Source organism: Rhinolophus sinicus, chromosome 13, assembly GCF_057876585.1.
Source record: "Rhinolophus sinicus isolate RSI-liver-muscle chromosome 13, RSI-T2T, whole genome shotgun sequence".
Lineage (NCBI taxonomy): Eukaryota > Metazoa > Chordata > Mammalia > Chiroptera > Rhinolophidae > Rhinolophus > Rhinolophus sinicus.
The window spans coordinates 23,796,909-23,824,560 of NC_142513.1; the positions used below are offsets into that span (position 1 = coordinate 23,796,909).

The 27,652-nt window shown below is 36.0% G+C and overlaps 1 protein-coding gene across 4 annotated transcripts; it reads left to right on the forward strand.

Moving 5' to 3' along the window:
• The first annotated feature begins 1,181 nt into the window (after nucleotides 1–1,181).
• RAD21L1 (RAD21 cohesin complex component like 1) lies at nucleotides 1,182–27,652 on the forward strand. 4 transcript variants are annotated; one of them, XM_074317498.2, is made up of 14 exons: nucleotides 1,182–1,292; nucleotides 3,117–3,292; nucleotides 4,456–4,585; nucleotides 6,315–6,408; nucleotides 8,101–8,207; nucleotides 9,995–10,165; nucleotides 10,907–11,002; nucleotides 12,113–12,220; nucleotides 13,786–14,012; nucleotides 14,252–14,348; nucleotides 15,156–15,280; nucleotides 17,302–17,397; nucleotides 19,677–19,754; nucleotides 24,477–27,652. In XM_074317498.2, the coding sequence occupies exons 2-14, from the start codon at nucleotides 3,149–3,151 to the stop codon at nucleotides 24,663–24,665; spliced, it is 1,662 nt and encodes a 553-aa protein (XP_074173599.2). In that variant the 5' UTR covers nucleotides 1,182–1,292; nucleotides 3,117–3,148; the 3' UTR covers nucleotides 24,666–27,652. The 4 variants fall into 4 exon arrangements, with proteins under 4 accessions (XP_074173599.2, XP_074173600.2, XP_088645342.1 ...); XM_074317499.2 differs by having other exon boundaries at nucleotides 17,305–17,397; XM_088789216.1 differs by lacking the exons at nucleotides 3,117–3,292; nucleotides 4,456–4,585 and having other exon boundaries at nucleotides 1,186–1,292.

Consider the following 27,652-nt stretch of genomic DNA (forward strand, 5'->3'; position numbering starts at 1 on the left):
GAGAGGTGGCTTAGATGAAGGTGGAGTGAGTAGTGGATAAAGTCATATTTGAAGGTGGAGCGATGGGCTTGCTGATGGATTGATATTACGGTAGAGGTGAGGTTGGCAACAAGGGTGTCTCCCAGATAGCTGCTTGAGAGGTTGCTGTGACACCGTTCCCTGAGGTGGGAAAATGGGAGCTAAACCTGAGTTTGAATCCTGTCTCTACCATTCCCAACTATGTGACCCTGCACAGGTTGCTTCTCTTCTCTAGGCCATATCCTCATTGCAAAAGGGGAACTACTTTGCGAGGTTGTTTGAAGAGTAAATGAGACAAGGTATCAGCAAGGAGCCTGGGACCTTATCAATAACCTATATATTAGATGCCATTGCTGTTTCAAGATTTATTTGTATTTACTATGACACTCAAGGAAGGAAGCCAGCTTTGGATCCTTATGCTCTAGTATGATTTTTCTTATGTCCTAGCAAATGCCTTTGGTTATTGAAAACTGTGATATTCCAGACAGGAAAATGTTTGCTGTCTCCAAAGTGTGGGTCAATGTAATGATCTTGTTAATAACAACAGTAATAATAGGTAGTACTTATTGAGCATTTATTATTGCTAGGCTCTTTTACATGCATCATCTCATTTATCTCTTACAATACCTATGGCACTTTTATTATCATCATTTCCATTTTGTAGATGAGAAAAACTGAGGCTCAAGGAATTAAATAACCCCCTTAGCTAATAAGTAGAAGAGATGAGACTCCATCCTAGGGATATTCAGAGACCAGGGAGAGGGGTCAGACATTACCACCTTTCACAATGGTTCTGTGGGGGCCCGGGCTGGTCCTCTGTCATCCTCCTGCACCAGTGAAGTCCAAGGTCAGAGAACTCCAAGAGCGCAAGCATCACGCGGGTGACTTCGCGTTAGGACGGTAGTGCCTTGTCCCGTCCAGTCCCCTTTCCGTCCCTCCCCTCGCCTTGCTGGGTCCTTGACCCACTGCCCCCTTAGCCCCGCCCAGCCCCTGACGATGCACCCCTGCTCCTTCTCCTGCAGCCCCCGCCCCTCGTCCTGCGCTGCCTAATGCCCCGCCCCTCTCTCCCACCTCTCCTTTGCCCCGCCCATCCACTGCCACTCCGCCCCTTCGGCCCGCCCCTCGACCCTCCCCGCCCCGCCCCTCGTCCGGCCGCGCATTCGCTGACGCCCCGCGGCTGGGAGCAAAGCACCTCAGACCCCACACGCTTACCGGACCACTCCTCTTCGCATCCCCCTCCTCGGACGCACCTCTTCTTAAACCTGGCGCTGAAAGTAGGGCGCAACCTGAGGGACCGGGCGGGATCTGAGGGCTGAAGGCGGGCTGAGTGATGGGCCCGCGGCCCCCAGCATCCCGGCACGCGCCCCGCGGGGCTCCTCACCTTCGTGAGTCCTGCCTGAGGGAGAAACGCCGCGATCCGCAGCCCTCCCTGGGCTGGACGCGCGGCCCGGAATCTCCTCCTCCACACTGTGGGGAAACTGGCGCTTTTGGTCGACCCTCTGGCCTCAGTTTCCCTCTCTGAGCAGCGTGCCTTGAATTCTGAGGAGCCGTCTGTGGAGGGAGCTCTTGGCGTCCCTGTGCTTGGCGCTCGCTGTCTTCTCAGCCCGGGACAGCCCCTGCCCCAGCACCTTCCTTTTCGTCTCCCCCAGTTTGCTCCCCTGAAGGAGCTCGCCTGCCTCGGCCCTCTCCCGGAGCATCCCCGCCTGATCCGCCTTCGCCCCTTCCTCCTGCCTCCGGCTGCCATTCACCCCGCGCCTCACCACTCCTTCCCTGGGGCCCTTCTCGAGTTAGCCCATCCCTGGCTCTTAGGCCCGTGCGTTAGCGTTAGCTTTACTTTGCACGGAGGAAATTCAATCTAGAAATCACCCTCAGGACTTTTGGGGGTTTTGTGGGGGGGGGAGGGGGCGGGAATACTCAAGAAAATCAATGTCTCAGGAATATCAAATCACAGGTTTTTTTTATTTCTTAAAGTATGTTACTAATCATAAAGTACATTAAAAAGATAAATTGGAATTTACTCCAAGATACCAAACACACGGAATAGAAAGGAAGAAAGTGGGAGACACAGCCCACAAACATTAAAATCTCTAGCTCCAATTGGGGAATGTGGTTTGGTAGATTGCGTAATCTTTCTTTTGGGCCCTATGATTTCACTCTTGGGGTGGAAATGGACATTGATCAAAGTTAAGCTAAATTGTTAATTCTGTGGCTAATTTTGTCTTTTGTTCATTTTGGCTCAATTTCCTTTTTTCTCAGAACTTTAAATAGAAAAGGAATAAAAAAGCTTTTATATAGTGACAGTTTAAGATTGCTTGTATGTGAGCAATAATTTGATTCTTCTCTAGAAGTCAGCCACACTATTATGACATCCCTTTACTTAATAATGGAGCCTTTTGATATTATTGAGAACAGTACAATTTGTAGAAATGTGCATAACTTCTTTGTTTATGTTTTAAGTGGTTTTCTTTTACCACTCTTATTTCAAAACATTTTAATTTGATTCTTTTTTCCTTTCTTGCCTTCTGATTTTTTCCTTATAGTTTCTTGTTTTTTGACTTTTTCCCCACTTTATGGCCCTTTGAAGTTCCATTATTTTAACTTCAATAATTAACATATTGTTGATAAATCAGAGTATCTTGAAGAGAACAAAGAAATTCAACACTTGGATGTAAATCAAAGATCCAACACTTCTCAAATTCTTAAGTTTTAGAAAAGAGGTGACCTATGTTGAGTTTTCTTAGTTTTGTCCACCTTTTCCTGTTCTATGGTTTTTTTCCCAGTTTCCATCTCCTGTTTTTCCCAGGCTTCCTCCTTTATTTGACCATGTTAATAAGAGAACTCAAATCCTTTATAGCGTAAAATAAGTAAATATAAAAAGCAATCAGTGATCAGGATACATTTAAACCAGGTGTGGTTCACAATCTAATAGAGCTCTGTCATTAGTTTATCATTTTGTATTTTAAATGTTTCTTATATAATTTGAATTGAATAATACATTGAACTAGAAGATAATCTGAACGTTATTTTGTAAAATTGATGAAAATAGCACTAAAAAGCTTTTGTAATCAATTTTAAATATCTTTTAATGTTCTCTCTAGTTCATGAAATACAACTAAGAAATACAGGCAACATGTTCTACACACATGTGCTTATGAGTAAGCGAGGGCCATTGGCCAAAATCTGGCTTGCAGCTCACTGGGAGAAGAAACTCACAAAGGCTCATGTATTTGAATGTAATCTAGAGATAACCATTGAAAAAATTCTTTCACCTAAGGTATGTTATTGATTAAAATTATAGTATGTATTTGCCTATGGAGAGGAAAGGAATTAAAATACATTATATCATGAAATACATTTCCAAGGAAGTTTTACTTCTCAAATGGTCTTCTCTCTTAATTCCTATAGCATTTATTGTGTGTGTGTATATATATATATTCAGACAATATATATAATATATATAATATTATATATATTCAGACTATATATAATATATTCAGGCAATAAATGCTATAGGAATATATATACTTGTATAAGTTTCTGTTGGCAATAATAACTGTTTTATATTTATCATAAATAGATTGGACCCTGAAGGATAAAGGCCATGTTTTATTCATATTTTATAATCCTTTCTTTTTCCCTAACAAAATATACATAGTAGGTAGCAAATAAGTATGTCTTAGAAAAATTAGTGAATGGATGAAGAGAGTAGAAAGAAAAAAGGAGGACTGAGTATAAATCAATGAAAATATATATGAAAACATTTAATAAACAATAAAGTACTATGTTCATTATGAAAACTATAACAAGCTATTAGAATTTGCATTAAAATATTTAAATATTTTTATAGGTTAAGTATTTTTCTGCTTGAGAAAAGGATGAATTATAATTGAAAATCTACCACGTTTCAGACACTGGACTAGACTTTATGTTCATTAGTTTATTTAATCTTCACAACAATCCTAAGAGCTTCTTTTAGGTTCAGGGAAGTCTGGTAGTTAAGACTATTTACTTAGTCTTAAGTAAGTTGGTCAAATTTAAATTTAATTCCTGCTCCATCTCTTAATAGTTGTGTTACTTTGGCCATGCTACTTAACATATCTGAGTCTCATTTTTTTCTTCTTTAAATAGAGGTTGTTGTCAACCTTAAATTAATATATCAAAAGCCCTTAGGACAATGCCTGGCACAAAATAAGTATATAATAAGTGGTAGTCATTATTAATTAATCGAAGTTCAGGAAGTTTAAATGACTCAGCCTCAGCAACTGAGCCAAGGTTTGACCCCAAGTCTGCCTGACTGAAGATTTTATTTTCCCATGAAACCGATGATAGCCTACCTCACTTAAACGCCACATTCAATTATCTTCATTGAATAAGAACAAAAGTTAACCATTTTACATCTAATTTTTAATATTCTAATACTTTAAAAATTATTGAAAGGTGAAAATTGCACTTCGAACTTCAGGACACCTTCTTTTGGGAGTTGTTCGAATCTATAATAGGAAGGCAAAATATCTTTTGGCAGACTGCAGTGAAGCATTGCTTAAAATGAAGATGACATTTCGCCCAGGTATATGTGCAATATTGATTTGTCTTATTCATCTCGGTTCCCTTTTGCATTTTTATTTTGGGTTGAATCTTTTAATTGGCGGCACTCTGTATTTACAGGGTGAATATAGTGAATGTAAACTTTCTTTTGACTGAGTCTAAGTTTCCATGATTAAGGACAAATTTCATTCTTTCCCTTGCTCTTTTCCTGTGTTTGCAAGGAAAGGTTTTGCTTTAAAAAACTTGTAATGTTTCTGTGTATGTACATAAGCTACCACATTTGTGTAAGAAACGCTGATATTCAGTTTTAATGGGTCACTTAGTTTGCCATATCTGTTTTTGCCTTTTTGAGATAACTTAGAAATAGTATGATTGACAAAACCTAGATATCAATAATTGTCATTGTTTTCATAATTCTCAAGACTCTAAATGCAAGCTATTTATGAAATATTATAGAAATTCTCTAGGCATTCCAAAGTACTGTAGATTTACGTATACTGTGTTTCCCCAAAAATAAGACCTAATCGGAAAATAAGCCCTAGCATGATTTTTCAGGATGACCTCCCCTGAACATAAGCCGTAATGCGTATTTTGGAGCAAAACTTAATATAAGACCCGGTCTTATTTTGGGGGAAACACAGTACCATAAATATAATGCCTTCAAAATTTAATTTAATTTTAATTTTAAGACATTAATCATTTTCCATCTTGTATTATGGTTATTTGGGTATAGGCTTTTCCTCTCACACTAGTCTGCAAGCTCCTTGAGGCAACATCTTTGTCATATTTATTTTCTGAATTTCTTGTAGTACTTTTCTTAGTGTCTTGCACATACTATTCCCTAGGTTAATATTTGTTGAATCAGGGTTGACAGAGTTTTTTTCTTTATTTAAAATATTTGTAGAATCTCTAGGTAGATTCATAATGATATCTAATATGATTCATTTGTTGATTATTTCCACATTGTTCATTATATATTCTACAAATATTTATTGAGCTCATACTTTGTGTGAAACACTATGTAAGGTTCTGGGATATAAGGACAAACAAGACAAATAAGATCCCTTTCGGTCTGGTGAGGACATCAGGTAATAGAAAAGGTTTACCATAATTATTGCAATCTAAAATTGTTATAATAATTACAGATTGTGATTATGCTATGAAGGAATATAAAAAGAGTACTACAACAGAAAATAACAGCAAAATTTATTTTAGTTAAGCTGGTTGGGAAAAACATTTCTGAGAGGATAGAATGTAGCTCAAACTTGAAGAATGAGAAATACCCAGCCGTGTAAAAAGTCCCTGAGGGAATAGCATTCTGGGCAGAGAGAACTGCAAGAGCAAAGGTCTTGAGGTGGAAAAGTGCTTGACTTGTTCGGGAAACAAAAAGGCCAGTATGGCTGGAGTATAGTGATTGAGAGAGAGAGTGTCGTTTGATGATGCCGATAGGTTTGTAGGGCTACAGAAGCCCTGATTAGAAATTGGGATTTTATTTACATGCACTGGGGATGTCATTGAATCATTTTAAGCATGGGAGTGATCTGATCTGATTTTGTGTTCAAAATATCACTCCGGCTGCTTTTTAGAGCATGGACTGTAGAGGGCCAGGCGTGGATACAGGGAAACCAGTTAGGAGACTAAACAGTAGTCCAGTGAGAGAAAGTTTCACTTAAATAAAAGAGATTTAGGTGGGAGTTTCTCACTTATATAGCATCATTGCTTATTGGATGTGGTGTTTTTATTGTTTTTAGGACTAGTTGATCTTCCAAGAGAGAATTTTGAAGCAGCTTACAATGCTATCACACTGCCAGAAGAATTTCATGATTTTGACATCCTGAATGTGAAGTAAATTATTTTATTTATTTTCCTTCAGTTTGATTTTCTTGATACTATTGTTTTGATCTTCAGATTTCATGAACGCGAATGGAATGTAGTTAACAACTGGAGTAAACATGCAATTGGCAAAGACTTAATTTAGTGTGAAATTTCTAAGTACTACACCAAAAATGTATCATTATATTTGCTGAATGTAGTTTGCAAATTGACAGAATATTCATTCATGCATTCAGCAAACACTTATTGGATGCCTTCCATATGCCAGACACTGTTGTAGGCACTGAGGAGATGGCAATGAATAAAGCACAGCTCCTGGCCTCATGAATGTTACATTTTAGTTGGAATAGACAGATAATAAACAAATAAATAAGTAAATATACAATATGTCAGGAGACGATCAGCATTATGAAGATAAATAGAAAATCAAATAAATAATAGAATGGTTAGGAAAGGCTTTTCAAATAAGTTCAGAGCAGAAACCTGAAGGAGGTGAAGGAACAAATCGTTCAGTAATATGAGGAAGAATGTTCCAGGTAGAGCAGGTGGAAAGGCCCTCAGGCAGAGCGCATTAGACATTTTCAAGGAACAGCAAGGAGGCAGGTGAGATGAGTGGAGTAAGTGAGGGTCCGAGTGAAAGGAAATGACGTCAGAGAGGTAGCGGGAGGGATGCAGAGGATGTAGGGTGTTGCAGGCTACAATAAGGACTTCTATTTTACTCAGATAAGGAGCACAGGAGGGTTTGTGAATAGAAGAGAGACTGATTTGATTTGATTTCAACGTGCTCCCTCTGGCTACTTACTGTAAGGGGGAAAGGGAGGAAGCAGAGAGTGTGAGAAGATTACTGCAGTAAGAAGGGCAGGTGAAAGATGGCAGCGTCCATGATGGGTTCTCAGCCTTGATTTTATCAAGGTGGTAGCATTCAAATTATGGATATATTTTGAAGGCAGAGCCAATAGAATTTGATGGTTGTATATGGCTTTAAGTGAAAGATGGAAGTGAAGGATGATTATATGATTTTTGGCATGAGAATGGAGTTACCACTTAATGATAGTATTAGGATAACTAGGGAATGGCATGTTTAAGAGGGGCAGGGTGAAGGAAGTCAATTAGGTTTTGGACATATGTTTTGAGATAACTGTTACATATCCAAGAGGAGTAGGTAGGTAGTTGAATATCTGCATCTGAGATTCAGGAAAGCTGTCTGGATGGAATATATAAATTTAGGAGTTGTGTGTATATAGATGGAACTTCACCCACAAGGCATAAGAGATCCCCAAGGGAGTGAGTGTACATTTGAGAGACAGAGGTCTGAGGACTGAGTGTTAGGTTAATAGTCTGGGAGATGAGGAAGAAGTAACAAAGGAGATGGATAAGGAACAGCCAATAAGGTAGGAAGAAAATCGAGAAAGTAGTATCCCAGAGGCCAGGAGTAGAAAGTGTTCCATGAGGAAGAAAGTGAACATCTATTTCAAATGCTATTGGTTAGGGTAAATAAGATAAAGACTAAGAATTAACCATTAGATTTGACAACCTGGAGATCGTATTCGTGTATGATAAACTAGTGTTTATACATAATACTATTGAGAAAATAGGTTTCCTTTATTTTTATAAAACCTATTTTTGTTGTTGTGGTTTTGCAATATACTGCAAAATCATTGTGTTTTATTCATACATATTCCCCAATCTTATATTTTTCCATAGTGCTATTGATATTTCAGAACAATTTACTCTGAACCAAAGCAAACCAGAAGAAATCACACTTAGAGATGATTATGGCAATGATCTACTTTTCCAAGCTGGGAACTTTGGTGAGAATATTTGAGAATTTTAAATTACAAGTCATAATCAATTATATTTGCATTTTAAAATTGAAACAATGCCATTAGAAATAGCTATTTCTGTGCCAGTAGAAATAGCTTTAGAATAAATCTTTTGATGTATAAGTGTAAATTCCACCCCCCTCCCCAATGATTTTTGTCCTTGCCTTTTTCTAGTTTATGTAACAAGAGCATGTTCTTAGTAGACCAGCAGATATGGGTGTGCGTCTGGGTTTTCTCTGTTGACTTGCTATGTGATATTGGGCAAATTATCCTAACTTCTCTGAACCTTATTGCCCTATCTGTAAAATTGGGATACTATTAACAACATCACAGGATTATTTCTCTTATTCCTTCCTTTAATCTTTTCCATCAATAAGTAATTTTCTCTCCCTCAAAAACGAACTCAAACGTAATGTCCTCCAAATGTTTAATATTAATCCATCCTATTTTGTATTGCAATGTAAGATTGAAGGCAATGATTATTTCATCTTTTTTTTTTTTTGCGTAGTCTCAGTTCTTGTGAAGCTCAGTGCTAAGACTATAGTGTCTGTTCACAAATGTTATTATTATCTTATTGACCAAGGCTGATTTTTTTTGCAAGGGTGGGGAGCTATCACCTAGAAGATGTGAACATATTTTTAGCTCTTTTTGAAAAAATTAGTCTTTTCTATTGAGCAAATGTTTAGTCCAGCACAATGAAGTTTGCCTTTTTCAACCCTTACTTTCTAGAAGATGTGTGCCTATGGAAGAATTTTCAGTACAAATGATACTGCATGATTTTCTTTCTGACTTGCACTAACATGGTTGGTAGAGGGCAGGATGAAAAGACCAACCTCTGAGGCTCTGGGGTTTCAGACTCCTGGACTCAGAGATTCAAACCCAAGGATGGGAAAGACTATGCATGGGCTGACAGCCAATCTGGAAGCAGCCAGTTTGAAGCAGGGAGTTTATTTTATCTGTTTCTGTCAGTGTCTTGGGAGTTTTCTCTCCTAAATCTCAATTTGGCAAAATATTTCACCAGCCAGAATTCTAACACTGATACTACCACTGTCTCTGCTAGGTTCAGATCCTAACTCTGTCATATATTAGGGTGTGACTATGTACATGTCACAAAACCTTTCTGTGGTTGTGTTTCCTTGTCTGTACAATGAGTATTATAATAATATCTTCTATTGCATAATATAATACACATAATAAGCATTCAGTTAATGTTAGCTGACCAGTTTTTGATTTCTTTACTGCTGTATTTCCAACTCTTAGCATATTGCCTAATACCCAGTCATTCAATAAGTATTTATTGAATGAATGTTGGAAACCCATTCTTTAATACTTTACCCACCTTTCCATTCCCAAGAAGGCAGATATGCTCCTTCTTTTCCAAACTCCCAATATGGATAAATAACACAAGCAATTATCCTTGAAATAATATGAATAATACTTGATCAAGCAGAACATGACCTACCTAAAGTAGAAGAATCATTCCACTGCCAATAATAACCTTCTGTGAAATTATTAAACTGTACCATGACTAAAAACTCTATCCTGATGTTTGGCTTTTTTATTTCTTATTGTATTGGAAAAAGCATTAGACTAGAAATCCAGTCTCCACTGATTAACTGAGTGACTTTAGTTTAATAATTCAAAAAAAGTTTTTTAGCTCTCATTTTCCTTATCTGTAAATTGAGTAGGACTATATAAGATGATATCTGAATTTCCTTCTAACCCTAAAATTCTGTGTTTCTCTAAGTCAGCATTAATGATATATATTTATTTAGGGGAGGAATCTGAAATTCTTAGAAGACATAGCTTCTTTGATGACAACATATTGCTGAATTCCAGTGGCCCTTTACTCGAACATAGTTCTGAAAGCCTCAATGGAGAAAAATCTCTCCTCTATAACACTGGAGACGGATTTGGAGATGAAGGGACTGCAGGACAAATGATTGGTATGCTCTCTGGTTCTACAGAAATTGGATATTTATTTCATCAGATTACTATAATGTATTAGTAGATTTATTAGATCAAACTAAAATATAAGGTATGCTTATATGTCATACAAATCAACACATTTTTTACACAAGTTTTCAAAGTTTATGGAATATTTAAACATTTAGGTCTAAGTAAATAGCCATGTGTTTAAACATATTTTCCGTGTAGGTTGTGAAATACTGCTTGTTTTTATTTTTAAAAATTCCTTATTTTTAAAGGGGAAAGAGTGAGATTAGAATATTCCTCACAAAATATACTAGGTCATACACTAAAAAACATTGCTTTCTTTAACAGAAATTGTGGGACAGCTATTCTAAAGGATCTACCTAGCATTTAAATTATTATTTTATTTTTATATTATGATATTATAAAGTAATCATAAAAATAGGGTAGACAAAAACTAGGAAACTCAACTTTGTAACAAGAATATTATCTTGATGTTAGTTTAGGAAATATTTCCTGAAATTAAACACCTAAAAATAGATTTTTAATAAAGGAAAGGAAATTAAATATATAAAATTCTATGTTATCCTGCAGGAAATGTGATAGTCTATGTAACCAATTAAACTTAATTAAATGTGGTTCATTTATATTTTTTTATCCCTTCACAATTCCTTGCATACAATAATGTCAATAAAGCTTTAGTGAAAAAATGATACATTCAACTCTGATGAAAAATATTTATTGTGTTTTTCAAGACAATCTATTGCAAGATGATGAGACTATCCTGTTAGAAGACATGCATTTGAACAAAGAAATTTCTCTGCCTCCTGAGCCTCCTGATACTATAGTGGGTATGTTGAAATTTCCTTTGTGTGGAAAGTGAACAGATGCTAATATTCAGTTTAAACCTCAGAACTTCTGGCTTTAAGTAGCAATGTATTATAGTGAAAGGTAATAAAAAATGTTCCTCAAACTCTCTTAGTCTGACTCCAGACAATGTAAAATAGGAAACTTTGTTCTGAGAAAGATACAATAATGGTCATTTAACCAGGAACAGGTTTATTTGGTATGAGAGCACATTAAATTCTCTGCCAAAATACTGTTCTTTTGAATCATTAAATTAATATACTTTACATGGTAAAAACGTCATTAATGTTTGACATTAATATGGTTATTAATTATTAATATTAATACCATATGAATATTAATATGGTTTGGCAATCTATATACAATTTAAGAGAAATTACAAGTGGAGGGATATTTTCTACTTCAAATTCATGTGAAGGTACCTTAAATGATTTGAGGTCTTTTAGTCTGCTTTTTTTTTAAGAATTAAAAGTATGATTAGCTCCATTTTGTTTCTTCACTCTTTTTAAGGTTAGATTTGCTTTCTAACACCATAGTAGAAATTTAAAATGTGAAAAGACATGGGCAATACAAATTTATATATGGTTCTTTATGGGTCAACTAATAATTAAATGATTTAACAGAATGCAAGTTTTTTAGCAGACATGTAATCAGATTTAAGTCAGTCATTTATTATGGTTGGTACCACTGCTTTCACTTGACTGTGACTCGAGTCACAGTCACATCGAAGTCTGGCCTTGTATGTCACGTGTGCAAAAGAGAGTGATGCTACTTGACGCACCTGGATATTGGGGGTCCCAGACCATAGAAATCTGAGTCTCTTCAACTCTATTAAATACATAATTCTAAGAATTCATATGTGGTTCTTTTGCTAACTTATTTATTAGCAAAATAAATCTCCAGTTAGTTTACCTTTTACTTCAATTCTCATATAGTCCTTTAGTTTGTAACGTAACTGTTTTGTATATATATACATATATATTATATATATATAATATATACATATATAATATATATATAATTCCTTTTTTATATATATATAACTGTCTTTTTTTATATATACATATAATTCCTTCGGTGACGTGGATTAATAGAACCAAATAATCCAGAACATATATGTCTACCTGAAAATGAAAAAATGGATGCAACCACATTATCAAAAGAAGAGGAAATATTTATCCTTGATCCAATTGATGCTTCAGGTCAGAGACGTTCATGCATTTATTTTTATTTTTGACACCTACTGTCTTATTTACTGTTGAATGTGTGAATAACCTATGAAATATTTTAGGAGGTGGTCAATCTAGTAATAACATTTGTCGTATAATAGGGGAAGAGTGTGAAGGAAATTTGAGATGGTCCTTTCATTATATTCAGCCTGGTCAAACCATGGTCGTATTTCCAGCTAGGGAAACTGAGTTCAATTCTAATTGTTATTGAGCCATTACTCAGTGTTGGGCACAGAAATGAAGAAGACATAGTTCCTGCTTTTAAGAAGTTTACCTTCTGATCAGGAAATAAATAAACATACAAATGAATATAAAATAAGGCAGAATAAAAGGATTTGTAGAAAGGCACTATTTCCTCTAACGTTTAATCTCAACCATGTTTTTAAAAATAAACAGTAAATGTGAATCTAATATAAAACTAGACCTTTTAAGAACATCCTAGTTTTAAGTAGTAGAATTGATGGGGATTTTAGTTTATAAACTCAGGCATGCAAGGAATAAAGCATTCCATTTTTTTTCTTTACTAAATTCAACTCTGACCCTCTATCCCACTGGGCTGGCAAGAATTTCAGTTTGCATAGCTACCCTATCTGCCCTAAGCCATGTAGTATCAAAACTTGGGGGAGGTGTTTGGCAGGTGGAAGGGAACCCCTCTGGTCATTAGCCACACCAGTTTGTGGTGCCCACCGTCCCAGCCTCTGGGGTCATCACACAGCCCACTCCTCTGGGATCTTGTTATATTCCCAGGATTTTACTGGGGATCTTGTTATATTCCCAGGATTTTACTGGGGATCTTGTTATATTCCCAGGATTTTACTGGGGATCTTGTTATATTCCCAGGATTTTACTGGGGATCTTGTTATATTCCCAGGATTTTACTGGGGATCTTGTTATATTCCCAGGATTTTACTGGGGATCTTGTTATATTCCCAGGATTTTACATCAGTAAGCAGTTTTCTGTTCTTTCAGGCTCCATCTGATCTCAGATCTTCGTTAATTCTGGGAAATCTAACCCTCTCTGCCCCTTTTGCCTCTTTACTAAGGAAAAGCTTGACTTCTGCTTTCTACCTGGTAAAATTACCTATAGGAATAAAATCCCATGGGCTTAGCTACCCATTTGGACTTTGTGTATGAATTTCAGTGGAGGAGGGAAAAACACACTGGATAAATACAAATGAATGTTTCAAAAAGTTATCTTGTTATGTAGCTATTTTAAGGAACCTCAGAACTGAGTGCCCTCCCTATCAATATACCTTTTGCTACAGATTTCCTCCGTTGTCCACTTAGTAGGTGAACAGAATCCCTCGTTAGCACCTGTGAGTAACACCTTACAAAAGGAGTTAACTGTTGGCGGCTTAGACACTCTAGTTGTGCAAAACCTTTGTAAAGCATAATTTCAATAGAGAGAAGAGGATTTTCTTCACTATGCAACTCTGTAGGTTGTTTTGTGGTAGACATTTCTTAGATACGCAGTGCCTAGAATATCACTTAACAAAGCTGTACAACCAATCACATTTGTAACTATTTCTTACATTTAGATGTCGCTTGGAAAAGGAAAGGCAAAAAGAGGAAATTGCTCGTAGATCCAGTCAAGGAGATCAGTAGCAAAATTATGCATAAACAGCTTACATCCTTTACTGACACACTCACAGTTTTGGAGCTTGCACCTCCTACCCAGAGACTGATGATGTGGAAGAAGAGGGGAGGAGTCGGTACACTTTTGTCATCTGCTAATCAGGATTTGATTCATACTGAACTGAAAATGGTAATTTTTGCCATCCTTTGCATGGGTGCAGTGTTTGGTTATAAATAAACAAATGCATATTTACACTCATTTGTACAGCAGAATTTAAACTTGTGAAAAACTGTCCCCTTATTTTGAATTAATTTGCTGGATGTATGTGCACGAATTATAGATTTGATTTTTTTTAGCATATGTGCTTGTATTTTATTGAATTGCTTTACTTGCACAAAAACAAGAAACAAAAATGTGTATTTTTACAGTTGTTTACAAAACGCTTTCTGTCCTCTGACTTTAAACTTGGAAGAAAATTGATACAGGAGTCAGTAAGGGAAGAAATCGGAAGCAGAAACATAGTAGGTGAGACATTCTGTTGATGTTGAGGGGAATGTTGTACAAACAAAAATTTCATTTTGCATTTCAAAATGAAGATGGGATCCAAGTCCATATTCCCAAGTATAAATGCTTTCTCTGGAAGAGTATTTGAACTTAAAAAAATTGTTACGTCAGCATTGTATTTTCTGCTTTGCAGATTAATTTTTGTCCAAAAGCTACATAAAAAGATAAGGTGTATACTATTCTTGTCTTATTCTTTCCCATTTCCCCCACCCTCAAAGGCAGTACTCAAAAACCTTCAACAAAGAAACTTTTTTTAATCTAGTAGGATAACGTTTCACTTTAAGACATGAAAAGTCACCTAGTGATAAGAATAGTATTTAAACAATACAACTAACCTGAGACATAAATATTTCCATATACCCAGAGGATACATGAAGTATTAATATTGGTGATTATTATTGTGACTATTGTAAAGGAATAACAAAGTCAACTTATGTGGTGAGTGAACCTCTACTTCCTGAAATCATCAAAATGTGCTGAACAGTATACCAACATGGGCTTGAACTATCCCTGTTGTCTTGTGAGTGAATGTATGGGGCTGAGTGCTGAGGAGGTCGGTGGAGGATAGAGAGTGGAAGTGATAAAGAGGCAGATGTGGGGAAACGGAAGATAAATATGTGAGACTTGGGAGCCATAGCTGTTTGTACACCCTTTGCTTAAGTTCTTGAATTCCAATATCAGAAGCTTTCTTTTGTAACAATCATATTCCAATTTAAGTTTGAAAGATATCTTTGTGGTGAAATCTTCTTTACTTCCTTAATAATTCAGAGGCCTCCATCATGGAAGAGCCAAATTCCCAGCAAGAGTTAATTCAACCCAAAACTTGGAAGGATGTGATTGATGGATCAAACTGTAGACCTCATGAGGATACCAATATAAATATTAACTCTGAGGTAAGTTAACCAAAGAGAATCATAAAAATATTCTTTTTCTAACAGAGATATAGTGAAGGAACATTGAGACTCTGGTATGTCTTCGTATATTTATAGTTTATATTCATCTCAGATTATCCTATGATTTCTTTAGTAAGTAGTAGTACTGCAGGATAAAACATGATTTTCACCTTCAAAACAGTATTTTCTAGAAGTTTAGGATGGTAAATTACAAGATAAGTAGTTTCATACAGAAAAAGTATTTTGCATGGAACATTAAATAAATAATTGTAGTTGATTCTGGTTATATGCTGAGAATTCTACTAGGCCCCACATTCAATATGTCATGGAATCCTTTAGGACTCTAGACAATATACCTGTTTTGTTTCTGATCATAAATTCTCCCTTCCCACCTCTTAGAGTAACATATTCTAGACTTACCAGTTACCTTAGCCTTGAATCTGAAAGACTATCTAACGATCCATGACCAAATAAAATCTTAAAAAGTTTTTATTTGAAGACAAAATTTTTATTTGAAAAACGTACTTATTTGAAAACATACTTGAAAACAATGTACTTTAAAATATTTTCTCAATTGTCACTTTATTGCTTGTACAAGTGTAAATATTATAGTCACACCAGATAAAAATAAACCAATGCTTTTCTGGTCTGTTCCATCATCACTGTACTTTGATAACCACTCAGGGAATTCAAAGTCAGTCCACAATGAAACTGAATGCCCTTGGAAGGAAGGATAATTTCATAATGCATTAAAAGAGAATGTGTTTTACTATTTGATAACATGCTGGATATTAGGATACTGGGTTGCCACTACTACTCTCTTCCTTATTTGGGCTTGAGAATTTCTTAGAGCACACCTACTGAAAATTATGATTAAGCAAGTTTGTTTAATTTATGACTTTTAAACATATTAACAAAATAGATTTTCCCAAATGCTTGAAGTGAAGGCAAGAGATTGATGCACTGGTTCTTTTGAACCTTTTGCTCCTTTGTCCTACGATTCTGCTTTAACCTTCAATTTTGTTCTTATTATGCTTCCAACAATGGTCAACAGATATGAAATATAGTCAAGAATGGGAGCACAGTCAGTTTGAAGGGATGGGGAAATAGTGATTCCAATTAATCATTTTCAAATCTTCATAAACTGAATTTTTATGTAAAGTAACTGCAAAATTGAGAGTATCTAAAATGTAGACTATTCATAGAAATTAAAAGAGAAAAACAAAAGGCTCCACAAATATGTATATTAAAGAATAAAATGCAGCTCCTTATTTTCACTAAAATTTTAAAAAGCTAAAGTGAAAAATCAAGTAACTATGTTGTAAGAAGCTCCTAACTTAATCAAGATCATAGCTGACAGTTGGGGAATGAAGCTTAGAGACAGGTTAAAGATGAAGGGACTGACAGCCCCTATGGCGATGAAAAGGGGAGATGATACGGAATGGAGAATTCCTGGATTTCTCTTTATCCTTCTTCCTTTATATCTTTGCTCCCCTTCCAGTCACAGTTTTTCTTCCCTTTTGCCAGTGACAGCTCCAGCAGTGGTGGCAAGAATCCTGTCATGGCCCTAGGTAGGGATATTAATATCCCTTCCCTCTTTCTCCCTCTGTTTGCAGATCTCCTTCCTCTGCCACCTGGTACTGGCATGAGAATAGAGGTAGGGGACTGGGGCTAGATAAAACGCTTCAGAGGAAAGTGGCCTGAGCTGCACAGCAGCAAAGACTTTTGATATGAGATCTGCAGTGGCAAGAGAAATAGAAGGGACAAATATTGGAAGCAAAGGGGGAGGGGCATGCAAGTTCTCCATTTGTGGGAGGCATACAGAAAACAGGAATATTTAAGTCAGGGACTGCCTACCTGGGATATTTCAGAAATAATATTTTGAGAATATGAGTAGTATTTTAAATTAGTTTTATAAATGAGCATTCATGTGATTAAAGAATTTAACAAAATGAGATTATTCTGTGATGACAACTACTACTACTGTGGTGACTTACGTATTTTTTTGTAATTTGCTTTAGCAGGATATTGTTGAAATGGTTTCTTCAGCTGCTGAGGAATCCTCTTCAGTGAATGCCATCTTGACACAAGAAATTGAAAATTGTCCAGTGGAATTGGTAAATATATGCATAGTCTTGGGAATGTTCTTAAAAGCTCTATTCCTCAATGTTTAAAATCTTATTTACCTAAAAATTGGTTTTCAGAGATGTCATGTGACTTGCTAAAATTATAATTTAAGTTAGTGATCTCAACAAAGATGTGTATGAGTAGTTTTATAAAACATTCAGAATTGCTTTAACCTTTTTGTCTTTATTTTAACTTCAAATAATTTTAAAGGAAGGTGTGAGGTTTGTATGCTTATCAAAGGTAGTCACAGATTAAAAATGTTGAGAATCCCTGTTTTAAGTTACTCTTATAACATCTCTACAGAAACAGAGCTATATTAAGAGTATGGCCAAGGCATTTGAAATTATACTTTATTTACCAAAAAAATATATGGGCATTTTTTTCTAAAACATTATATGGCTCAAGGCCTGTATTTATAATCTATATAAGACTTCTAGAGATCAGAAAAAGAAAATAGTCTGCTCAAAGGGCCCCACGTCAACAGCAAAGCCAGAAGTAACATCTGACTCGTCTGACTCCATATACATATATTACTGTCTTATTTCTTTATATTTTGTCCCAGAGTGCTGAAGGCATTCTTAAGATTGTAATGAATGTTAGCAGAAGTTTCTTAGTAAATATCAAAATGCTTAATGCCTGATGTTAATTTTATTTTTAAATTATCATTATGAGTTTCAAGACTATTAGATTGTTTTTTCATATATGGAAAACAGACTGAATTCTCTAGATAATCTAGGACAGAATAAATACCTTAACTTTTTACCTAAAACATTTAAACAGCTGAGCCAGAAGTGGGTTGATTCATTTTCGCCTTTCCCTTTGCCGCTATAGACACAGGTTATTTTCCATACATGGTCGAGCAAACTACAACACAGCACAAGGTCAGCTGTTTTAATAATCCACTGGGCTTTCCATACAATGGAGTCAGCTGTAGGGTGTCCAGATAGATCAAGTAGATAGGTTTCAGCAAAACACACAGACTATTTCTTCTGAGCCTTTTCCTGGTTAGTTTAGTTGTGCAATATAAGTGATCTTTCACAAAGAGTTGGACCATTGCTTTTTACATTTGAAAAATAGCATTTTGTGTATTTAACAGTAAAAATTAATAGTAATAAATTGAGTTCATTTACCCCAGAACAGACCAGAACGGAATAAACATAAATGGTACCTGGAGGGATTTGGGGAACTGTTCAGAATAAAGTGACCATATTTTCAAATTTTCTCTTAGGAATAGAAGAAAGAATATAGCGTAGGCAGGACCAGGAAGCTGGTACAGCTGGTGGGAATGGGGACTCAGCAGAGCCTTTAGCCTCAAATGATTTAAAATATCATACAGAGTATTCTGGAGCTTTCTGAAATCATCCTAGAGTCCACAAAATGGAAAGCACTTTTAGAAAATGTCTGGGGGCCAGAGGTCTATATGAAAGCTTGACAGCGAACCTGTGATAAGGGTGAGTCACATCCCACTGGGTTGCATGGTCAGAGGTAGCCTGGGAAAATTATAAAGTAGGTCAGATTTGTGCCACTTTCCTTTCCCCAGCCCTCCCTAGGCCTGCTCTTTTAGTAAACTGATTAGCATCTTTCCTATGCCCAGTTTCTGTTCTCTTTCCTATGCCCAGGTGTTAGTTGGTAAGCGTTTCAAGTGAGTTCCCATGAAGGGATTTCAACTTTACAATTTTTAAATATTGAGGTATTTCTGAAGGTTGCTACGTTTTAAAGACTGTAAAGAATAAATCTATTCATATTACATGACAGGCAGTGGGTTGATCTTTTTTGGACAAGGCACCCTCAAAATCCAGTTATATACAGACTACTAAACATCAGTTATTGTTAGAGCTTCTATATCACCAAGTAAGTTCAAATAAAGACCTTTACAAGGCAGTTTTTCTATAGATTTGTGTTTACTCCAATTAAGTGAGTTCAGATTGACCAGAGTTGGGATAAATTCTAGCCCAAAGTGCTCATCTTTGCTGACTTTACTTTGAAAGTAAGGGCCCAATGCCCCGGGATGCATTACAAATAAAGACTGCAGAATCTCCTGTTCTGAGCCCCTAATCAGAAGATAGCCTGGGGAGTATAGATGTAATCCTGCGAAGGTTGGTCTCTATTTGTATGCTAATCTTATTCTATTATCAGACTATAAACTCCTCATTTGGCAGGACCCAGTGTTATAGTTGTGTTTCTTGTAGCCGCTAACACTCTGCCTGACAAACAGTAGACATTCAGTAAAATTTGCTTAAGTGAAATACTTTATCAATCATTCAAACAGGAGTCATTGGGAAATGAACAAAATCCTGAGATAGAGCGATGGAATCGAAGAACACTTCGGATGTTAAATAGTTTGCGGGTAAGATGGTAGGGTTTGTCAATCCTATTTTCATTTTTAAAATAAGTAATATGTTGACTTCAGTCTTCAAGGTATTAATAAAAATGAAACCGTTTTTCATCATGTTTTTGTTGAGGTTAAATTATACTAGAGTGAGATGATTTTTGAGCGGGATATCCAAAGCTAAATATGGGCGTTTGTTTTCAGAGTCTGTGTGTTCTAATCAACGTCTTACCCACACTCGTGACCCTTGACATCTATTCTGTCCCATTCTTGTTTTTAGCAGGCTGTCAACCAATTCTCAGTGTGGAACTTAGTTTATAACAGTTTAAGAGTGAGACAGATAATTTTAAATTTTAACTTATATTTTTATCAAAATAATACATTATATAATTTTAAAAGTTTAGTAGTTTTAAACTTAATAGTTTTAAACTTTCAGCTATAAGGCTGAAAAGGAAACACAGAATTCCTTTGTGTTACCCTTCTGATTCCTAAGTCCTGCCTCACCAGAAGCAACTACATTAAGCTATTTCTTTTAGTATGTCTTTCCATATTTCTAATTAACATGTTTTTAATTTCTTGATTTCAGCTTTAAATTTTATCCATTTACGTCTTTCAATAGAAAATGAAAATTTAGCTTAGTTATATCTCCCCCCTCTCCAGTATATTTTAAGCACAGTATTCAGTGCTTACAGTGTTATACTTGTAATGATTTTGAGGCAGGTTTAATTGTGACAGAGAGACATAGCAATGGCTTAAAAAGGATAGGAATTTATTTCTCTCTCAGGTAAAAGTACAATCTGGTATCGCAGCGATGCTCTCCAAGTTGCCAGAGACCCAGTTTCCCTTTATCTCATTTTCTTTTTCTTAGGATCCAAAATGGGTGACTACCCACCATGTCTGCATTCCAATCAGTAGCAAAGCTTCCCTTAAGGGCACAACCCAGTAACTGTGTGTATCACTTTTCTCACTCATTGACCAGCACTTAGTCACCTCGCCACATCTAGCTGGGAAATGTAGTCCTTATATGGCAAACTTGGACCCAGCTAATAATTCTATTACTACAGAAGAAGAGGAGAATGGATATTAAGGGACAACCAGCAGTTGCTACCACAAAGACTATGTAAAAATTAGTTCACATTGAAACTTCATAGTGTAATTACATTTATTTTCTTGTCAACTTTATAGGAATTGGTTGGGGGGGTGGGCGCGGGGTTAGTCATTACCTCATTTTTTTCTATTAGTTTAGTGTCTATATACCCATCCTTAATTCTTTTCCCAAACTCTCTGGTGACATAATATTTTTAAAACCCTTTTAGTGTGGTCAAATATAGCAATTAATTCATCAGTTCCACTTTTTTTTTCTTTAAGAAATCCCTCCTGGAGCTCATCATCCTCTTGTTCTAATCTGGATTAGTTGCTCTGTAGGTCTGCTCCACAGTTTTTGTCTTGGGACGTTACTTTACCGTGCATGGGAATTCCTTTGTCTCTTTTCTTATTCCTCTATTTCTTGGTACTTTGATCTTCCTTTCGGTTAACATCCTCTCATAATTTCCTGAGATAAAGAGGGCATAGGAGATAGAGACCCTACATATAAGTTTGAAATGTTCTTTAACTTGCTTGGTTTTCTCTGAACATAGTTTGAAAATAATCTGTCTCAGATGTTGAAGGCGTTGTAACATTTCTAGGCTTCCTGTGTTGTTGAAAAGTCAGATGCTGCTTGGTTAGTGATCCTCCGTAGGTGACCTTTATTTTCTCTCTGGAAGCTTTTAGATCTTTTCTTTATCCCTAGTGGTCTGAAATTTCATGATGATGTGCTTTGGTACAGGTCTTTTTTCATTTATTGTGCTAAGCGTGTAGTGGGTTCTTTATTCTGAAAGTTCATGTCCTTGAGTTATAGGAAATTTTTTGTATTTCTTGGATTTCCTCCTTGTTGTTAATCTGTTCTCTCTTTCTGGACCACCAGATGGGACCAGGTGGCTCAGATGTTGGATCTCCAGAATTGCACCTTTAATTAAAAAAAAATCTTTCACCCTCTATATTAATTTCTTTTTTTTCCTACTCTCTAGAAGATTTCTTCAATTTTATCTTGGAGTCTATTAAATTTTGTTTGTGCTTTCACCTTTTTTGTTTTCCAGGAATTTTTTTCTTAATTTTTTAATTATTCTCTTGTTTTATAGCATCTTAATATTTTTATTTAGTAATTTTTTAACCGCTTTATTGAGATATGACCGGCATATGATAAACCATACCTATTTAAAGTATAGTTAGATAAGTTTTGACATAGTTTTATACCTATGAAACCATTACCACAATCAAGATAGTGAACTTACGTACAACCCCAGAAAGTTCCTTGTGCCTCTTGATAATTCCTTGTCCAATTTCTCCCCAAGCAAATCACTGATCCGCTTTCTCTCAGTATTATCCTCATCATTTTTTATGGATGCAGTGTCTTTTCTTAACTTTTAAATGTTATAGTTTGCTTCTGTTCCTGACATTATCTGTTTCCTTAGCAATTTTCTCGGATGCATTCTTTTTTGCTTTTGAATGTTAGGAAGTTTACTCAAATGTCTGGTAAAACTTTGGTTATCTGTTTTTATTAAGAGTGAGACACCAAAAATCTGATTGGAAGTTATATAAGGATGGGTGGGGCTTATAGACTTGTGGTCTTTATGAGTGAAGTAATTGGGTGGTGCCCCCCTCCCAACACACACACACAGATGTCGTTCTCTATAAGTGTTTTTTTCCTCTGAATGGTCAGTTTTCCCAGCTTACTCTTCAAATCTACTATCTATGAGATATAAGCATGATGCCTATGATTTAGGAATGAAAAACGGGTAAGGGAAAGGCTGGCTGCCTTATTGTTTAGAGTGTAGAATTTCACTGAATCCCCCAGTTAACTGTATGACACTTTGCCATTCACTTTGCCTGGTGTCCCAGTGTTAGAATCTCAATTGTCAGTACCTCCGAAAGGCACCTTCCTGCATCCTTCATTTTAGAGGGGTTTGTGGAGGGAACAGAATAAGCACATTTGCTCAATCTTGCACATTTGTCCCCTCAGGGTATTTTTCAAAAGAGTTCTTGAAAGGCAGTCCCTGATCTTTCCCAGGGGAAAAAGCCTGCCAGGGTGTGGGAGTCATGGTCTCTTGGTTCAGTGAAGTGGTTGGGTAAACCAGAGTGTCTAACTGATCCCAAATAGACTTTCAAGGAATTCTTCTGTTTTCATCACATATCTTCATCTTATAATATACTGTGGCCTCCAATTCCTGAGCTTTTCCAAGGTCCTGTAGCTCAGACTGGCTTGCTTTTTGCTGGCCTTCCTCTCTGTTGGCACTTAGGTTTCAGCTTTCTCCACTCTGCCAAGTCAGTTAGTCTCCCACTTTCTTTGTCTTTCATCTCCTTCCTTTGTTGCCTTTTAATTCTTTTCCTTCATTTTAGAGGTGTTTCTAAAGGGAACAGAATAAGCACATGTGTTCAGTCTTGCATATTTGTCCACTCAGAGTGTTTTTCAAAAGGATTCTTGAAATAGAAAAGGCTGTCCCTGCTCTCTCCCAGGGGAAAAAGCCACCCAATCCATATCGTGTTTCCTCAAGTGAGGGAATAAATAAAGGCTTGTCATGCCTTCTCTGAAAGGTTGTGACACAGGGCCACTCCTTCGGTTGAGATCAAGTATTTAACTTATTAATTTGTTAAATGTTATGGACTGGCAAAAAAAAACAAAAAAACTTGTATATGGTATTTCTAAAAGTGCTTCACGGGCAGCTGGATGGCTCAGTTGGTTAGAGCGCGAGCTCTCAACAGCAAAGTTGCCGATTCAATTCCCGCATGGGATAGTGGGCTGCGTCCCCTGCAACTAAGATTGAAAACGGCGACTAGACTTGGAGCTGAGCTGCACCCTCTACAACTAGATTGAAGGACAATGACTTGGAGCTGATGGGCCCTGAAAAACACATTGTTCCCCAATATTCCCCAATAAAAAAATAAAAAATAAAAGTGCTTCGCAACTATTTAAGGAGTATAATACTCACAGGGAGGCTGGCCAGTATTCACCACAGTATTTCTAACCAAAAAACTATACTTCTAGCCTGGGAATCTGATTCCAAGTACTAATCTTTATAAAAGAAGTTATTTTCATCTACAATAAAACACTTTGTTGTACCTCAATTTGTTCTAGCAGGTTCACAGGTACCATATGGTGAATCCAACATCTTTTTAACCTGTGTAAAGAAACTGGGAGACGTTTGTATAATCATATTGCCCTATCACTGAAAGGTCAAAGATAAGTCTCCATTTACCACTAGAGTTTTATTGTCACTCCACCCGCTACTACCTTTAAGGAAAAGAAACCTGATAGAAGCCTCATAATTTTCATTATATTTGAAGCCTTGCAAAGTACTGTGGAATTTTTCTCCCTGCAAGTCTAAACTAATTGTACTTTCTACAGGAGCCATTTATGTTAACATCAGTTTTTTAAAAGACCTAACATTTGTATAACACGTTAGAAATTTGTGTAACACTTTAGAGTTCTTTTGCATGTATTTTCTCAATGAACCAAGCTTGTGCTCAATGACTTATATGGTTTTTAAGTTTACTAATGAGTCATTTGCGTTTCTCCACTTAAGGATTTCACAATCACTTATCAAAAATATCAGTATTGTTTTTGTTCATTATGCATGTGCAACCTGCTCTACTTTTAATAATCATGTTTCCCTTTCCTTTCCTCTTTTCGAATTATTTTCCTAGGAATCCAACAAGATGGGAAGGCAGTTCTTTAGTCTGACGACTCTCTGCAGGAATAGCGGCCGAAAAGAAGTTGCTGCCAAATTTTATACCTTTCTTGTGCTAAAAAAACAGCAGGCTATTGAGCTGAGCCAGAGTGCTCCCTACACAGATATTATAGCTACAGTGGGACCAATGTTCCATAAAATGTGAAAGAAATCCAGAACATGCAGATTTATATCACCATTGAAATTTCTGTATAGATTGTCTAATTTTTGATGCAGTAGGTGTCTGGAAGCAGCTGAAGGTCTGATCCATTTCATAGACAGGACAACTTCCCATTTCTTCCTTGTAAGTCCAAAATAAACATAGCCAGAACTGGAAACCTGTATGCTTACAGAAATACTGAATTATAGCTAAGTAATATTTTTAACTTAGCTGACTTGAATGTATAACAGTTACCATTTTCCTACCTTGAATGTTGCATGTTAGAGTACATTTTTAAAATACATATGCCTTCAAGAAACATTCAAGGATGTTTTTTAAAAGATTATTTTACATTGGATTATTTATTTAAAATTTATGGGATTAATTAATAATTAACATTTTCTTATTTCCCCACAGACAATAATTTATTTGATTATAATGCATATCATCCTTGATTTGACCTAGTGCCATGGTTTTTAATCTAATGTCTTAATTGGAGAGTTATAAAATTCATCTTTGTTTGAAATTATCTGAGTGGTTTTAGTCTATTTATAGGTCATTTAACCATTTTATTCACTATTTAATGATTATTTTAACCACCATTCATGTGTCAAGAAAACTAAGTCTGCTTCTTATGTTGAAAAAAATTAGCAAGACACTTATTCAGTATGTTGTCTGCAGCTACAATTCAAGTAAAAGTCATTAAAATAAATGTCCTTTTAGTTGGTGTTTACTGAGCATTTTTTACATTAAAACCATTGTTTTTCTTTTTTCTTAGTTGAAGTTTGTCAGTAAATTTTCATATAATGCTCTGTGAGTCCCATAATATACTGTAAGATGAAGCCCATGGTACTCTCTAAAATACTGTTGTATCTGAAATTGTGCTACGAACTAAATTCTAAATGGTCTCTTTGAACGTATTAACTATAAGATTTAAATGTCAAATTGCCTTTTTAAAATTTTCTTTTGTTATTTAAATTAACATACAGAAAATTTGACTTTTTCATTTTGGTGCACAGGTCTATCAATTTTAACACATATATAGACTCCTGTACACATGCAGGACACCAAAAGTACTGTCACCAAAAAAAGTCCCTTCAAAGTCACATCTTTCCTCCATTCTAACTCCTGGCAACCACCCTTCTGCATGACTATAGTTTTGTCCTTTTGAGAATGCCATGTAAATGGAATCATATAGTATGTAACCTTTTGGAGACTGGCTTCTTCCACTCAGTATAATGTCTTTGAGATTAGTCCAAGGTGTTGTATCAGTGGTTCTATCCTATTTATTGCTGAGTAGTATTGTGTTGTCTGAATGTACCACAGTTTTATTTATCCATTTATCCCCTGAAGGACATTTAAGTTGTTTCTAGTTTTTGACAATTATAAACAGAGTTGTTACCTACACTTGTGTACAGTTTTTCTGTGACTATAAGTTGTTATTTCTCTAGGGTAAATATCTAGAAGTGAGATGGCTAGGTCATATGACAAATGCATGTTTAACTTTAATGAGAAATTACCAAATTATTTTCCAGAGTGGATGTACGTTTTTGCACTCCTGCTAGCAATGTATGAGAGTTCCAGTTGACTTTTTGCTTACTGTGGTTTTTTTGGCATAATTGTAGGTCCCCTGCAGTTATAAAAAATCATAATAAGACAGAGAAATCTTATTTACCCTTCACCAAGTTTCCCCCAAAGGTAACATCTTGCATAATTATAACACAATATCACAAGAAATTGATATTGATGCATTGCATTCACCTTATCCATATTTCACCAGTTTCACATGCACTTATTTGTTTGTGTGTATTTAGTTCTATGCAATTGTATTACATACGTAGCTTCATGTGACACCACCAGAGTCAAGAAACAGAACAGTTCCATTTTAAGGATCACTTGTGCTACGCTTTTGTAGCCACTGCTAACTCCCTCCATACTCTCTTCCCTAGACCTTGACAACCACTAATCTGCTCCCCATCTCTGTAATTTTGTCATTAATACAATTGCCATATCCCAGAAGCAATGTATGACACAGAGCATTGTCATGGTGGAGGATGATTTACAGCACACTTTCAAACACAGCTTCTCTCAACTGTAGCTCACACCCAACTGACTGCTCCAAACAAGTTGAAACTTACCACATTTTGTTACTAAGGTTCGATGTGCCACTTCCCGTACTGAAGATCCTGCCTTTCCGTTGGTTGGCACTCAGCAGCAGCATTCACCGGATTTTGTGATCACAACGGAAAGGCTCCGTGTCACACATCGCTTCTGGTACAGCAATTTCTGTCCAACAAAAACATTACAGTATGTCCTCATCCACCTTATTCACCAAATCTGGCGTTGTGCGACTTCTGACTTCCCCAAAGTCAACATGACCAGGAAAGGTAAACGTTTTGAATCAATTCAGGACATCAAGACAGCCACGCATGACAGTGCAACTAAAGACACTCACGAAAGAGGAATTCCAGAACTGCTTCAGAAAGTGGCAAGAACAATGGGATAAGTGTGTTCAAAGCAAGGGGAAGTATTTTGAGGGGGATTAATGGCATTGTGTCTTACTGTAAATTATTTTTATTTAAACATTCACAGTATTGTTTAACCACACTTCATATAATGTAATGTTGTTAAGGTTTATCCCTGTTGTAAAATGTATCTGTACTTCATTCCTTTAAATGGCCAAATTAATATTCCATTATATGAATGTTTATCCATTCATCAGTTAGTAGGCATGTGTGTTGCTTTTCACTTTTTGACAATTATGAATAATGCTGTTATGAACACTAGTGTATAAATTTTTGTATATACATGTTTTCATCTTTCTTGAATATACACCTAGGAGTGGAATTGCTAAGTTATCATATGATACCATATGTCTATGATATTATGGAGTTATCATGTGATAACTGTTAAACTTTTTTAGAAACTGTCAAGTTGTTTCCCAAAGTAGCTCACCATTTTACATTTCCACCAGCATTATATGAGAATTCCAA

Coding starts and splice junctions, on each gene's coding strand:
- RAD21L1 (XM_074317498.2), top strand. CDS start 3,149: ATGTTCTACACACATGTGCTTATGAGTAAGCGAGGGCCATTGGCCAAA. Junction 4,586..6,314: donor GAAGATGACATTTCGCCCAG/GTATATGTGCAA, acceptor TATTGTTTTTAG/GACTAGTTGATCTTCCAAGA. Junction 19,755..24,476: donor GGATGTTAAATAGTTTGCGG/GTAAGATGGTAG, acceptor TTATTTTCCTAG/GAATCCAACAAGATGGGAAG.